The following is a 13,403-nucleotide window of genomic DNA, read 5'->3' on the forward strand; positions in this document are numbered from 1 at the left end:
CCAAGAAGGGAGGGGCATCGTCAAGGGTACCCTGGAATTATGGGAGGACAGAGGGGCAGGCACAGAGAGAAGAGGGTGTCCCCCCCATTTCTTCTGTCTTTGGTAGCTCTTTCTTCTTCCAGAGTGGGATCTGGGGTTGGGCCACAGGGGGCAGGGTGAGGCCGGATGCCCACAGGGAACAGAAGGGGTGTGGCAGGACACATCTGGGGATGTGGGGCTTGGCAGTCCAAGGTTGAGTGAAGGTGTGGGCCAGGGCAGAGCTGTGGTAAATCAGAAGCTAACCACTTGGGCCTGCCTGCCTCAATTCCTTACCACAGACAGGGTCCCTTACCACAGGGACCAGGCAGGATCTGCCGTCCCTCTTTTTCGGGTCTGGTGGCCCTTGACTATCAGGGCCTTTTCACGTGAGCTAGCCAGTCAGCCACACTGCCTTTTCTCCCTGGGCTTGAGCTTTGTGAGTGTCTGGATGGTGCCAGTACTACTCTGGGGGGTGCTTGGTCGAGGGTGGCACTGGCCAGTGACTATTTCCAGCTGCCTTCCCTGCCTTTGCCTTTGCCAGTCTGGACTGATTCACAGGGCCCAGTAGGCACCAAGCACAAGGGTAGAGGTGTGAGCTCACCTCTGGGAGGAGAGCCCTGTGTGGGTTGCTTTGGAGTAGAGGATGCCATTTGGTCCAGCTGTGCTTAGAAGCAAATCATTTGTCACCAAGGCTACCATGCTTAACACAGGTATATAGCACATCAGGAAAGATGCATAGGTGTCACAGACAGGTGCTGAGGTGAATTTTGCTCCAGAAAAACTTTATTAGGCATGCTATGACCTACAAGAGGGTCTTAAAGGGAAGGAGCCAGCCAGAGAGCCTCTGAGGATGTGGGGCAAAAGGGGGTTCTTCGCAAGTCGGGGAGGTCTCATGCCAGGAGATCTAGCTTACGTGCTAGGAGTGGGGGGCGGGGGGGCAAGAAGGCACTAGGTAAGAGTGAAATCATAATTCAGAGTTGCCTTGGGTCTTGGCAACAGGGGATTATAGGTCTATACTCGACCACAGCTGCAAGGTGGAGGAAGAGGCTTTGAGGACAACTCGGTTGTTAGTTCTCCGCCCCGGACTACTCCCTCCTCTGCAGGAAAGCATGGCTAGATCTTTCCAGAGCCGGGGTACCTGGTTCTTAAAGTGGCCATTTTTTTTTAAAAGATTTATTTATTTATTATGTATACAGTGTTCTGTCTGCATATACACCTGCAGGTCAGAAGAGGGCACAAGATCTCCTTATGGATGGTTGTGAACCACCATGTGGTTGCTGGGAATTGAACTCAGGACCTCTGGAAGAGCAGCCAGTGCTCTTATCCTCTGAGCCATCTCTCCAGCCCCGTGGCTGTGTGTTTTAAGGTCTGTAACCTAACATGAGGGTGGGAGAGGTGGAGGAGGTACCCAGGCTCCAGAGCCTGCAGGGCACAGAAACTTCCTTTAGAAAGAGGGCATCTCTCTTAAGAGAGACTGGGGAGACGCCAGGGCTGCTGCTGAGGCTGTAGATTGCTCCCTGAGGGCATCACTGCCTCTCTGCCAGGGACACGAACTTGCGGATGTCCTGGGCCAGAAGCTTGGGCTCTTCAAAGGCGGCAAAGTGGCCCCCACGCTCCATGTAGGAATAGGAGATGAGTTTGGGGTACTTGACCTTCACCCACTTTTCTGGAGCGTGCAGTAGCTCAGAAGGGAAGGCAGAATAGCCGGTGGGTACGAAGACCTTCATCCTGTGAGGAAGAGGAGGGATTGCTGTGGATTCAGGTTGTGGTCCTGCTCTCATGTCTCTAAAGCAGGACTAGAGCCTCAGGGCTGAGAGAGGCCATGTGGAACCTTAACGACAAGGACAAGTCAGCCATTCTACTAAGCCTCTGCTTCTCCTCCCTAAGGACCCTCTCTGCCTGGGAGGACCATGTGACAGGTCACGTGAGCCTCTAAGTGCCCACTTTGCCAGTCTTGATGTCACCTGAGGGTCTCCATGTGGACCTTGCAGATCCCAGTGCCTCTGTCCCAGCAGACCAGGATCCCGAGAACATCTGATGTCTTTCTTAACTTGCCATCACACCTTCTTTGGATTAAAGGCCAAGTGGTTCCCAGCCCGAGCCCCAGCCCCAGAGGCCCCTCTCCCTGCTCAGCCCGGCTTACCCCTCATGCCTATGGACCATGACGCCCTGGCCCATGTTCTCCTTGTAGAAGCGCTGCGAGGAGACAATGGTTCCTGTTGTCCAGTAGATCATGATGTTGGTCAGCAGATCTTCCAGGGAGTACTTCCTGGGAAAGAGCACAGGATGTCCAGGCTCGGTGCAAAGGCCCCTACCTATCTGGCCTTCCTCAAACGACTGGTGTCATTTTCTCCCACAGACTCAGGAATCAGTCAGCCATTCGTGGGTCAAGGGCCTGTCTCTAGATGGATAGCTGATGTAGAGTGCCGACCATGGCCGGCAGCAAGTGCTAAGTGCCCCCGCCGCCGCTTTCATTCATGAGTTCATCTCTGCCACCTGTCTCCATGGTAACACCACCCCCGTCTCCCCACCAGGCAGCACCCAGGTGCTCTGAGCCCAGAGGTGCACACCACAGCTCTTAGCTCCGACTTCCTCCTGGGCTTTCCAGGTCTCTGCTAGTACTACCTACCTCCAGTGACCATGCTCCCACCCCCAGTTTCTCAGAGTAATGAATTCTCCTCTCTTAGGAGCCCTAAGGGATTTGAAACTCCTGGCAGCAGGAAGAGGCTGGTCTCCGGGGTATTCCTCAGGAGCCCGCACGCAAGCTGGCTAGAGGCCAGGATCCAAGACTCAAGGGACTGCGATGCTGGTCTCAGCCATAATGCTAAAGAGCCCTGGGACTCGGGCGATGGTTTGCCATGCCTGTGTCTCAGTATTTTGCCCTCTGGTAAAAATAGAATGAGGACACTTGGAAGACATGTAGGGACATCAAAGTCAAGCGCAGTAGAAAACATGGGTCCCTTCCTTTGACAGCATGTCAATCAATGTGATGATTTGGATACGAGGTGCCCCACAAAGGGCTCGGAAACCGACCTGAGGTCGGGCTTTGGGGAAGTGATCCCGAGGGCTCTGACCTCATGAATAGACAACTTTATAGATGTCTTTCAAATTGGATAGCATTTAGGAGGTGGTAGAAATTGCAGGGGAGTCCGGCCCACAGCTCTGGGATTGGTCACTGCACAGGGAAAGAAAGGCATAGATAGACCCTGGGGACTGTGGGTCAGAGAAAATCCTGCACCAGGCTTAGGAACAAGACTTTATCCCTGTGCATGGTGCGTCTTCCAGAACTCTGGAGATGGGCTGGCTCCCCAGTCTTTCCCACAGCTCTCTTTTGATTGGCCCCCACAGAATCTAACCTACAGTCTAGTCTGTAGAGGCTCTGGCTGAGAGGCTTTGTCATTCTGCAATAAAGGTTGCTCATTGTCCTGGAGACTCCTTGGCTGTAGGGGGAACTACTGAGCTCTGAATTCTCTGTGACACTAACCTGTTGAACAAGACATTTGTCCTGTGGGTGCCTCTACCTCTCCATCCTCCACACAGGGTCCCCCGGTCACAGGTGGGGTGGCAGGATGTGTAGGACACCAAAGACAGAGGAGCTTGCTGGCCCTCTATAGAGGGTCTTGATCAGGGATGAATGGTAGGCAGGGAAAGGCAGAGCCTGGGGACCAGGTCCTTGCAGCAGGGCAGGGGTTGAGGGGCCTCACCTCTCCAGGCCTCCATCCTCCAGTTCACGGTATTCCTGGTTGGTCCAGGTGGAGAACTTTTCTAAGATGTAGGCAGCCAGGCCCACGGGCGAGTCGTTCAGAGCACAGCCTGGATGGGAAGAAGCAAGGGAGGCACTGAAGCCTGGCCCCAGGGAACATGACTCCAGGATGGAGGAATGGGGCTGGATCAGCGTTGTGCCAGGAAGAAGCCCTGTCTCCAGCACAGCCCTGCCATGAATCCCGCATCTGGAGCCCTTGTAACCTCATCTGGTAAATGGGTCCAATCCTCCCCATGATCTCATGGGGCTCATGATAAGGCAGTGTCTTTCAAACTGAAGGGCAGATCACTCTGGGGTTCTTGAGGTCCAAGAGAGAACACACACACACACACACACACACGCACGCACGCACGCACGCACGCACGCACGCACGCACGCACGCACGCACGCACGCACGCCTTATGTGGCACTGAGCCTTGAAGCCAGAGCTTCAGGTTTGCTAGGCAAGTGCTGTAGAACTCAGCCGTTCATCCACCTACAATGCTGTTTCTATAAAGATGAGAATTTGGGTCTATGTATCCTGATACTTAAAACGAGAACAGGAGAGATGGCTCAGTGGTTAAGGGCGCTCACTGCTCTTGCAGAGGACCTGGGTTCGGTTCCCAGCACCCATGTGGCAGCTCACAACTGCCTGTAGCCTAGTTTCAGGGGCATTGGATGCCCTTTTATGACCTCTGAGTCACACAGTGCATATAATACACTCAGGCACACACACACACATACACACACACACACACTCACACACACACACACTCACACACACACACACACACTCACACACACAAGAAAGAGAGAAAGAAAGGAAGGAAAGGAAAGGAAAAGGAAGATCTGAAAGTACATAAGAGGAAAATCAATTGTAAACATAGGCACATGGCTGAGATAAAACACATCCCATCGATCAAAACTGCAGGGCACTGGGGTGGAGCTCAGTGATACGATACCTGCTGAATATGCACGAGGCTCTTCTTCATTCATCCTTAGCATCAAAGCAACCAAACAAAAGCAAAATAATAGGCCGGGCGGTGGTGGCGCACGCCTTTAATCCCAGCACTTGGGAGGCAGAGCCAGGTGGATCTCTGTGAGTTCGAGGCCAGCCTGGGCTACCAAGTTAGCTCCAGGAAAGGCGCAAAGCTCCTGTCTCGAAAAACCAAAAAAAAAAAAAAAAAAAAAAAAAAAAAAAAAAAAGCAAAATAATAGACCCCAAACAAGCAAAACAGGCAAAAGCTCCAGACCAAACCAAAACACAGGGCTTCAATCATAGCGTAGGTGAGTATCTGGAATGTTGTGTTGCCATAGGACTGTGAGATGCTCAGAAATGGATCCAACAATTCTCAGGTGTTTTTAAGTGGACTAGGGGATCATCCAGAGGGCCCTTACCAGTCCTCCAATCCTTTAGGGCAGTGGTTCCCAACCTTGACCTTGACCCCTTAATACAGTTCCTCATGCTGTGGTGACCCCCAACCATAAAATTATTTTCGTTGCTACTTCATAACTGTAATTTTGCTACCATTACTAATCATAATATAATTTTCTTTTTTGGAGAGAGAGGTTTGCCAAAGGGGCCGCAACCCACAGGCTGAGAACTGCTGCTTTAAGGGGCCCATTTACCTTTGATATTGAGTCACTTCATGGCTCATTAAATTACAGAAAAGCCAGGGCGGTGCAAATGACTCTCGTCTTGTAGAGATGGACAAACACATCTTCCTAGTGATCTTTATCACTCTGTAAATGAGCTCTGCATTCATCAAAAAACTGGTTTGTAAGCCAGGCAGCAGGGGGTGCACACCTTTAATCCCAGCACTCGGGAGGCAGAGGCAGGTGGATCTCTGTGAGTTCGAGGCCAGCCTGGTCTACAGAGTGAGTTCCAGGACAGCCAGGGCTACCCAGAGACACCCTGTCTTGAAAAACCAAAAATGAAAGAAAGAAACCTGGTTTGTGCTCCTATCTGCCTTTGCGGCTGTCAACATTTTACTGGTTTCCCATGAACAAATGAGTGAAGTGTGCTGGGACCTGCTCACTTGATACTGGTTAGGAAACTTTGAGCTTTTCAGGTTCCAAAGCAAGCTGTCTATAGAACCCAGGACAGGAATGGAACTCCTTGGGGAGGACTGAAAACCAGGCTGGGGATGAGAAATCTAAGCCCCTCGAGCACACGATGAGGTAAGTTAGGGAGGTGTTTAGATTAGCCTGGGAATTTGGAAAGCGTGTGGAACCGTGGGAACTCGCCTCCATAGAGAATGCAGTCTCTGTTCTGGGGCCCTTCCTAGGGCCTTTCGGTCTGTGGGCAGCCTTCCTAGTTTCCCTCAGGTTTTGCTTCTCATGAGTATACTTACCCACGGTGTCTGGCTTGGTGGCCTGGATGTGTAGGTAGCCACTCTCCCTCATGATGCTATAGAAAGCCTTCTCCTTGAAGGGGTACAACAACTCAATATCCCTCTCAGTGTAGCCAAGAAATCTCCCGAAACGCCGGCCCAGGAGAGGGGTCAGGGTGTAGATATTTTTTGTAATGAAAGCTAGATTCAAGTGCAGGCCTTTCACGTGGCTGTGGGCAGAGAAATGGGCACAGGTGATTTTGGCTGCTATGAAGGACATGGAGAGGAGATGGAGGAGGAAGGGACAGGCCATGGAACTGAATAGCACAAGCCAGCCTCCTTCAGCACTCTGTTCCATCGGGAATCCATGGGCTTGGAGGTGAGAGACAGGAAAGGACAGTTTCTAGAGAGTTCTGGTCAGGGCTGTTTTGGAGTCTGCCAACCATGAAGGTCTATCAAGTGTGTCCAGCCTACAACGCGTGGACCACATGTGTACCAGGAAAGGTATGAATGCCACTCAGTGCACTGTGGTGACATTGGATTGTAGTGTTGGAATGTGGTGACATTGGATTGTAGTATTGGAATGTGGTGACATTGGATTGTAGTGTTGGAATGTGGTGACATTGGATTTTAGTGTTGGAAGGTTGGACATCCATGGATATCTCTTGTATCTCTGCTAACTCCTTTGCCCAGGTGCCTGGCCAAGGGTCACCACTCTTGTGTTATCCCAGGAGGAGGGTGTCAGTGTGTGTCATTCTCAGATATTGGTGGGAGGGGAACTCCCTATTCTGCACTGGGTCACCATGGAGGGCTTGGCTAGAGAGAGAGCTCCAAGTCTCCCCCCGAAGGGGCCTGGCATGTGTGTAGAGGCTGTACACACACAGATACCGGTGAGGCTGTACCATGCCTGTATGACTTCACCGACTCACTTGGGAACCATCTGGGCTATGTTGGTGCAGATGAGGGACCCCCAGTCCCCGCCTTGAATGTAGAATTTCTGGAAGCCCAGCCTCGACATCAGCTTGTAGAAGATCCTGGCAGTGGCCACCGTATTGAAACCTGAGTGTGAAGGGGACAGACAGGGGAGTCATGAGGATGCCTTTGGAGTACTCAGGTGCCCTCAAAGTGCCCCAGACCTGCCTCCCTCCAAGCTGAGGAAACAGAGGCCCACAGAAGGACAGAAGGAATCTTAGAGCTGCAAGCAGTGTCCCCTCACAGGGAAAGGTAGTGAGAAGTGCCCTTCTCAGGGTAGGGCATGATTCAATAGTTGCTACTCTGCCAGGCAAGGAAGGTATGTGCAGAGCTTGGCTAGCCACTGCAGGATGCAGGCCACACTGTACAGGGGCTTTAGTAGCCATGTTGGCCTAGAGCAGTGCATGGCTTATATGGAGCAGCCCCTGAGCAGTAAATAAATTTAAGAGTCTAGGCCTGAGCCTAGGCAGCCACATCTGTCCCCTTGACTCATGCCCTTAAAGAACTGGCCATGGAGAACCCAAAATGTCCCTCAGATTTTCTTTCCCAACTGTCTAGCCACCCTGCTTTATCTTAGAATGAGAACGTGGTGGCATCTTGGTCATATGAGGCACAGTCTGGGGGGTGCCCCCCCCCCCCCCGCACCCTGTACCTTTCTTGCTGGATGCCTCTGAGAAGCCATAGCCAGGAATGGAGGGACAGATGACTTCAAACACGTGCTCGTCACTCAGGCCGTGGGGCTTGGGGTCAGTCAGCAGCGGGATGATCTTGTAAAACTCATAGAAGGAGCCGGGCCAGCCATGCACCATCAGCAAGGGCTTTGGGGTGCGGCCTGAGGGCAGCTGGGGAGGCTTCACATGGATGAAGTGGATGTCCAGCCCTGGGGAGAGAGCAGTCAGGGTGAGGGAAGGAGGGTCCTGCTGCAGTGGAGGCTGAGGTCCTGGGGAATCTTGTTTCCCTGTGTGCCATTCCTGGGAGAGAATAAGTGCTGTGGCCTTGGTGTCCCCAAGGAACCCATGACAGTAATAACAAGTCTCACTGTTGGGTGCTTACAGTGTTCTCCGGCTATGAGCAAGTCCTCGCTGACCTCCCAGTCACACTAGAGTGTTCTCTCTGGAGGGCAGAGATGGGCTGGGAACATTGCCTGGCTTACAGCAGGACTCTATAAACACTTGTTCACTGAGAACACATCAGGGCTGGGAGAGGCCCGTATACCCAGCAACCAGGGGTAGCCTTCCACAGAGCACTGCTGTATGGTCATGTGAAGGGACCATCATCCGTGTGCTCATCTAACACACAGAAGAGTTCACTGGTAGATGCTAAAAGCAAATCACCATGTCATGTCTGTGGTGTGATCCAGTTTTTGCAAAAGTTGGCCTAAGATTAATCAGCGAACCAGGTACCAGAGCTTGAGGGAAAGAGGGACCTGGGAAGGTCCGTTATGAGGCAGGAGGATGGCGGCAAATATGATGCAGGAGCCTTATATTGGACCAAACTTACACTGGAGAACACAGAAAGGGAATCTAGCTGGAGACTTGTTGCACCTGGGGACTGAGGTCACCAAATAGCATTGTGGATGGTGCAGAGACCCACAAACCCAGGCCCAGCAGGACATCCTGGAAGCCCCAGGCCCAGCACAGGCTGCCAGTCCTGCTAGATCCCACAGGATTGTCTTAGTGGGCTGCTGTCCAAGGTGAACTCAAGGCTGGAACTGTCCTCTTGGAGCATTTGTACTCCAAGGGGGCTTTGCACTGTAACACTCTAGTAACTATGGTTACTAGGGAGACAGTGCGTCGAGGCTGAGCGCCCAAGCTTGCCACCCATGAAAGGGAAATACTGCTTAGTGCCATCCTGGGCATCGGCTGTCCTGCTTCCTCCTCCAGAGGCCACTTGCTCTAATGTCAGGCTCTGTGTATTTTGTCACAAGAGAATGTGAACTTGAAGTGTTTACACAGTGGCTCTGGTTTTCTTAGGTGTTTCCATATCTGATTGTCGTTAAGGTTTGTGATAGCTGCCAGGAATTGTTGACGTGACAGGGTGGAGGGTCGTCTAGGAGACAAGTCTCTGGGCAAACCTTTGAGGGGTTATCTAGATTAGGTTAATTAATGTGGGAAGACCTATGGTAAACGTGGGCAGTACCAGCCCACGGACTGGGTGACTGGACTGAATAAAAAGAAGAAAGCCAGCTGAGCACAGGAATTCATTGCTCTGTGCTTCCTGACTACAGACACACTGTGACCAGCTTCTTCATGCTCCTCCCAACCATGACGTTATCACGATGGCCAGCACCCTTCAACTGTTAGCTGAAATAAACCCTTCCTTTCTCAAGCTGGTGTGTGTGTATGTGTGCATGTGCATGTGTGTGTGTGTGTGTGTGTGTGTGTGTGTGCTTAGGCCAGGGGAGGACATCAGGAATCCTTCCCTAACATTCTGCCTTATTCCTCTTAAGAGAGGGTCTGCCACTGAACTTGGAACACATGTTCTTTTGCCTGGGCTGGGAGCTGCCAAGAATCTTCACCTTCTGATCCCACATTTCTGGGGTTACAGCTGTGATCTTTATTGCCAACATGGTTAGATTGGAGATCACTGAGGAGATGTGTGTGTGAGGGTGTTTCCATAGAGAGTTAAGAGAAGCGAGAAGACCCGCCCTGAATACTGGCAGCCTGGGGTGGTCAAAAGACTGACTATAATACAGAAGAAAGGAGTAAATGGGAAGACCACCTTCCTTTCTACTGCTTCCTGAGGACAGACAGATGGGGTATGACATCACCCCGCTGCTGCGGTGGATTCCCTAACCAGGAGCCAAAAGAAACCCAATGGTACTTAACTTGTCTTTGTCAGGCTTTATGTTAGAGCAACGAGGAAAATAAGGATTCAACAACTTTCAAGCACACCAGAAACCTTCCACTGACCCAGGGTGCTACCGCATGGTTGACTTGGGGCCACTCATCTCATGCAGGAAGGCTGCTCCCGTGACTCACACGCCCCCTCCGCCAGGCTGGCGTTCTGGAAACTCACCTTCAATCTTGGTCTTGAAGTGGGGGTACTGATTGAGGATCTCCACCTGCTTCCTCCAGTCAAACTCGTTTCTCCAGAAGGACACCACTTTCTTCAGGTAGTTGGAGTTGAAGCCATAGTGGAAGCGGCTGCCCTCCAAAGGCGGGGATGCCCGGAACCTGTCAATCCTCTGGTGTAAGTCCTGCAGGGAGGAAGCCAGGGTGGGTGGGCAGAGGCAGGGGAGAGCTTGTGTCCACAACTCAGCATGAACCCTTCAGCCATAGATGGGCACCACGGAGGGGTCACACAGGGCCCATGTGCATCAGTGGATCCCTGAGAGGCTGATGGTTCTTTCCTATGGACTTCAGGCCACACATGGTGGGTTCTCCCTTTTAGCTCCATCCCAGAACAATCCTTACTCTTTTCTTTCTTTCTTTCTTTCTTTCTTTCTTTCTTTCTTTCTTTCTTTCTTTCTTTCTTTCTTTCTTTCTTTCTTTCTTTCTTTCTTTCTTTCTTTCCTTCCTTCCTTCCTTCCTTCCTTCCTTCCTTCCTTCCTTCCTTCCTTCCTTCTTTCTTTCTTTCTTTCTTTCTTTCTTTCTTTCTTTTTTTTCTGAGACAGGTTTCTTTGTGTGGCCCTGGCTGTCCTGGAACTCACTCTGTAGACTAGACTGGCCTCAAACTCATAGAAATTTGCCCACCTCTGCTTCCTGAATGCTGGGATTAAAGGCATGCATCACCACTGCCCAGCTCCAATACTCACTTTTAATTCACCAAGCCTTCTGTAGAGTAGGGGTTGGTAAACTTTGTCAGGCTTTGCAAGATGCAAATCCTCCACTTTCTCCTAGCAGCAAAGGAGCTGCCACAGAGGACCCCCGAATGAACAGTGAGGCCATAGTCACAGATGACCCCCGAATGAACAGTGAGGCCATAGTCACAGATGACCCCCAATGAGCAGTGAGGCCATAGTCACAGATGACCCCCAATGAACAGTGAAGTCCTGGCCACAGATGATACTCGAATGAGCAGTGAGGTCATGGCTACAGATGACCCCCGAATGAGCAGTGAGGTCATGGCCACAGATGACCCCTGCAGGAGCAGTGAGATCATGGTCACAGATGACCCCTGCAGGAGTAGTGAGGTCATGGCCACAGATGACCCCTGCAGGAGTAGTGAGGTCATGGCCACAGATGACCCCTGCAGGAGCAGTGAGGTCATGGCCACAGATGGCCCCTGTAGGAGCAGTGAGGCCGTGTTCTATCAAACTTACATATATGACTGAAGCTCAAATGCTACACAATCATTGTATACCTCCAAGTATTAGCTTTCTTTTGGCTTTTGTCCACACCGATCTCAAGCTATAAAAGCCATTCTTGACAGTGGCCGGTGCAAGAAAAGGTCACAGGCTACATTTGGCCCGTGAGCCCAGAGGTGCCAACACTTGCTGACAGCTGAACGACTTACCCTAACCCAGTGAGATACAGTGGATTGTCTAGGAGACAGGTTCCAAGTGCCCTGGGTGTGAACTAGATACCAATCCAGCAACCCATCTGGGCATGCTCATTTCAGCTCACGGAAACAGTTCAGGTGCCACCATTTCCAGAGACATCCCCCATGCTCTGGCCTTTCCCAAACAGGTTTGCAGCCCTCAAAGCTTAGCTTCTGCCCTCAGCCTCCTGGTTCTCAGTCCCCTCCTCCTTGGAACTTTTGTCAGCGCGTCTGATGACATTGATTCTTCCTGATCCCTGGGTCTCCAGATCTTAACGACGTGCATTCCTTTCTCATCTACCGATGCTGAATGTGTGTGTGGAGCTGTGGGAGGGAAGTCGGGGAGGGGCCGTCTTCTCCCATGCATTCCATGGAGTGCTTGCACCCAGTAGGTAGTCAAGCACGGAGGGTGAAGAAAGGATGGGTAGGACCATGTCAGTCCCCCAAACCCCACGCCCTGCTCCATCCAGGCTCTTCAGGAGGCTCTTCCCTTTGCTCTCTGTCCCTACTGGTCTGCTTCTCTTGACTCTGGGGTTGTGAGTGGCCTTGGGATTGCAGATGATTTCTAACTGTTCTGCTTGTTCACACAATCTCCTGGGACCCCTGGCTGTACCATTTTCAGCTTCCTTTTTATCCTCTGTGAGCTGAGACAGCAAGCCCCATGGGCAGCATGATAAAGATCACGATGGGCCCAGGAGTACCCAACACACAGTGAGGACCCACCTAAGGCCGCCCCTGTGATCTCCATGTTGTTGCATTTTTTTGGGGGGGCATTGCCTTCTACATAGGATCTGGGGCATCTGCTTACTTTCCCCTTCAAACTGTCTCAAGCTCCATCCTTTCAGTTAGGCAAGGGGAAATGAATACAGCAGCCTCCTGTGACCTGTTGTGTATACAGACAGCTCCCTGGCAGTCCTCCTGATCCATCCTGGGCCTCAGGTTAAGGATGGGGACACACAGGAGGAAAGGCCCTGAAAAGCAGACAGCTTTCTTGGGAGCAATCTGTGTCTTGCTTGAGGAAGAAGGCTGGACAGATAAAGGGGGTCACCGAAGGGCTACCTTCCAGCTTTTGCTCCTGCCTGTAAAAGGGCGTCTCACCTTGATCTCCTCGTCTGAGGTCTCCACCTTGAAAGGCCGGATGCTCTCATCTTCCCTGGCGGAGGGCTTCGACCCGGGGCCCCACCATCCATCTTCAAGGGGCAAGGTTTCTTCCTTGTCCCGGGAGACAAATCGGTAGATGACAAGGCCCAGCACCGAAGCCAGGAGAAGTTCCAGCCACATGACTCCTGTGAGATTGAATGGAAAAAGAGAAACAACAAGCTTTAACCTTAATTAAACATGACCGAAAGGGGTTCACTATAGGCCTGCTTAGGGAGCATTAAGTTACACAGAAATAACTTACTGAAGGTCCCTGCCTCAGTGGGACTGGAGCATATCATCATAGGACAGACATGTCCTAGACAGTATAGAGAGTGCTAAGAACTCCTCATAGCTCTGACTTAGCTGGAACTTAGGTGTGCTGAAGCTGTGCTTTTAAAACTTGCTCCTCAGGGGCCTCTCCTCTCATCAGAAGAGCAAGCATTTGACAAACTGCCTTGATGAATGACCCCAAGAGCTGCTCAAGTCTTGTTTAAGGCAGCGGTAACCATGTTCCTCAGCCTCTGTGATCAGCTCAATCCCCCCCCCCCCAACATCCCCCCCCAACCGCAAAAAAATCATAGAGATAACCAAAGGCTTCAGTTTCTGTTTCTGTAACACTTGCCTAATTGCTCAAAAATGTAACTTGGTGTAGGAGCTTAAAGGCCACCTGTAGAAGAAAGTGTGTGTAACATTATAACATTACAGCATTCTGTGTA

At 51.6% G+C, this 13,403-nt stretch overlaps 1 protein-coding gene across 3 annotated transcripts in view; it reads right to left on the reverse strand.

Annotated features, from left to right (window-relative positions):
* Positions 1 to 774: 774 nt before the first annotated feature.
* The window catches only part of LOC102902768 (epoxide hydrolase 1-like), a 56,540-nt gene continuing 43,911 nt past the window's right edge, over positions 775 to 13,403 (reverse strand). For all 3 annotated transcript variants that reach the window (XM_076548097.1, XM_076548096.1, XM_042258726.2), the window contains exons 2-9: positions 12,646 to 12,833; positions 10,084 to 10,264; positions 7,718 to 7,945; positions 7,023 to 7,152; positions 6,115 to 6,323; positions 3,723 to 3,831; positions 2,162 to 2,287; positions 775 to 1,746 (exon numbers count right to left, since the gene is read on the reverse strand). In XM_076548097.1, the coding sequence (XP_076404212.1) occupies positions 1,545 to 1,746; positions 2,162 to 2,287; positions 3,723 to 3,831; positions 6,115 to 6,323; positions 7,023 to 7,152; positions 7,718 to 7,945; positions 10,084 to 10,264; positions 12,646 to 12,828 (1,368 nt within the window). In that variant the 5' untranslated portion in view covers positions 12,829 to 12,833 and the 3' untranslated portion in view covers positions 775 to 1,544. The remainder of the gene's footprint in view (positions 1,747 to 2,161; positions 2,288 to 3,722; positions 3,832 to 6,114; positions 6,324 to 7,022; positions 7,153 to 7,717; positions 7,946 to 10,083; positions 10,265 to 12,645; positions 12,834 to 13,403) is intronic.

This window comes from Peromyscus maniculatus, chromosome 11 (assembly GCF_049852395.1).
Source record: "Peromyscus maniculatus bairdii isolate BWxNUB_F1_BW_parent chromosome 11, HU_Pman_BW_mat_3.1, whole genome shotgun sequence".
Lineage (NCBI taxonomy): Eukaryota > Metazoa > Chordata > Mammalia > Rodentia > Cricetidae > Peromyscus > Peromyscus maniculatus.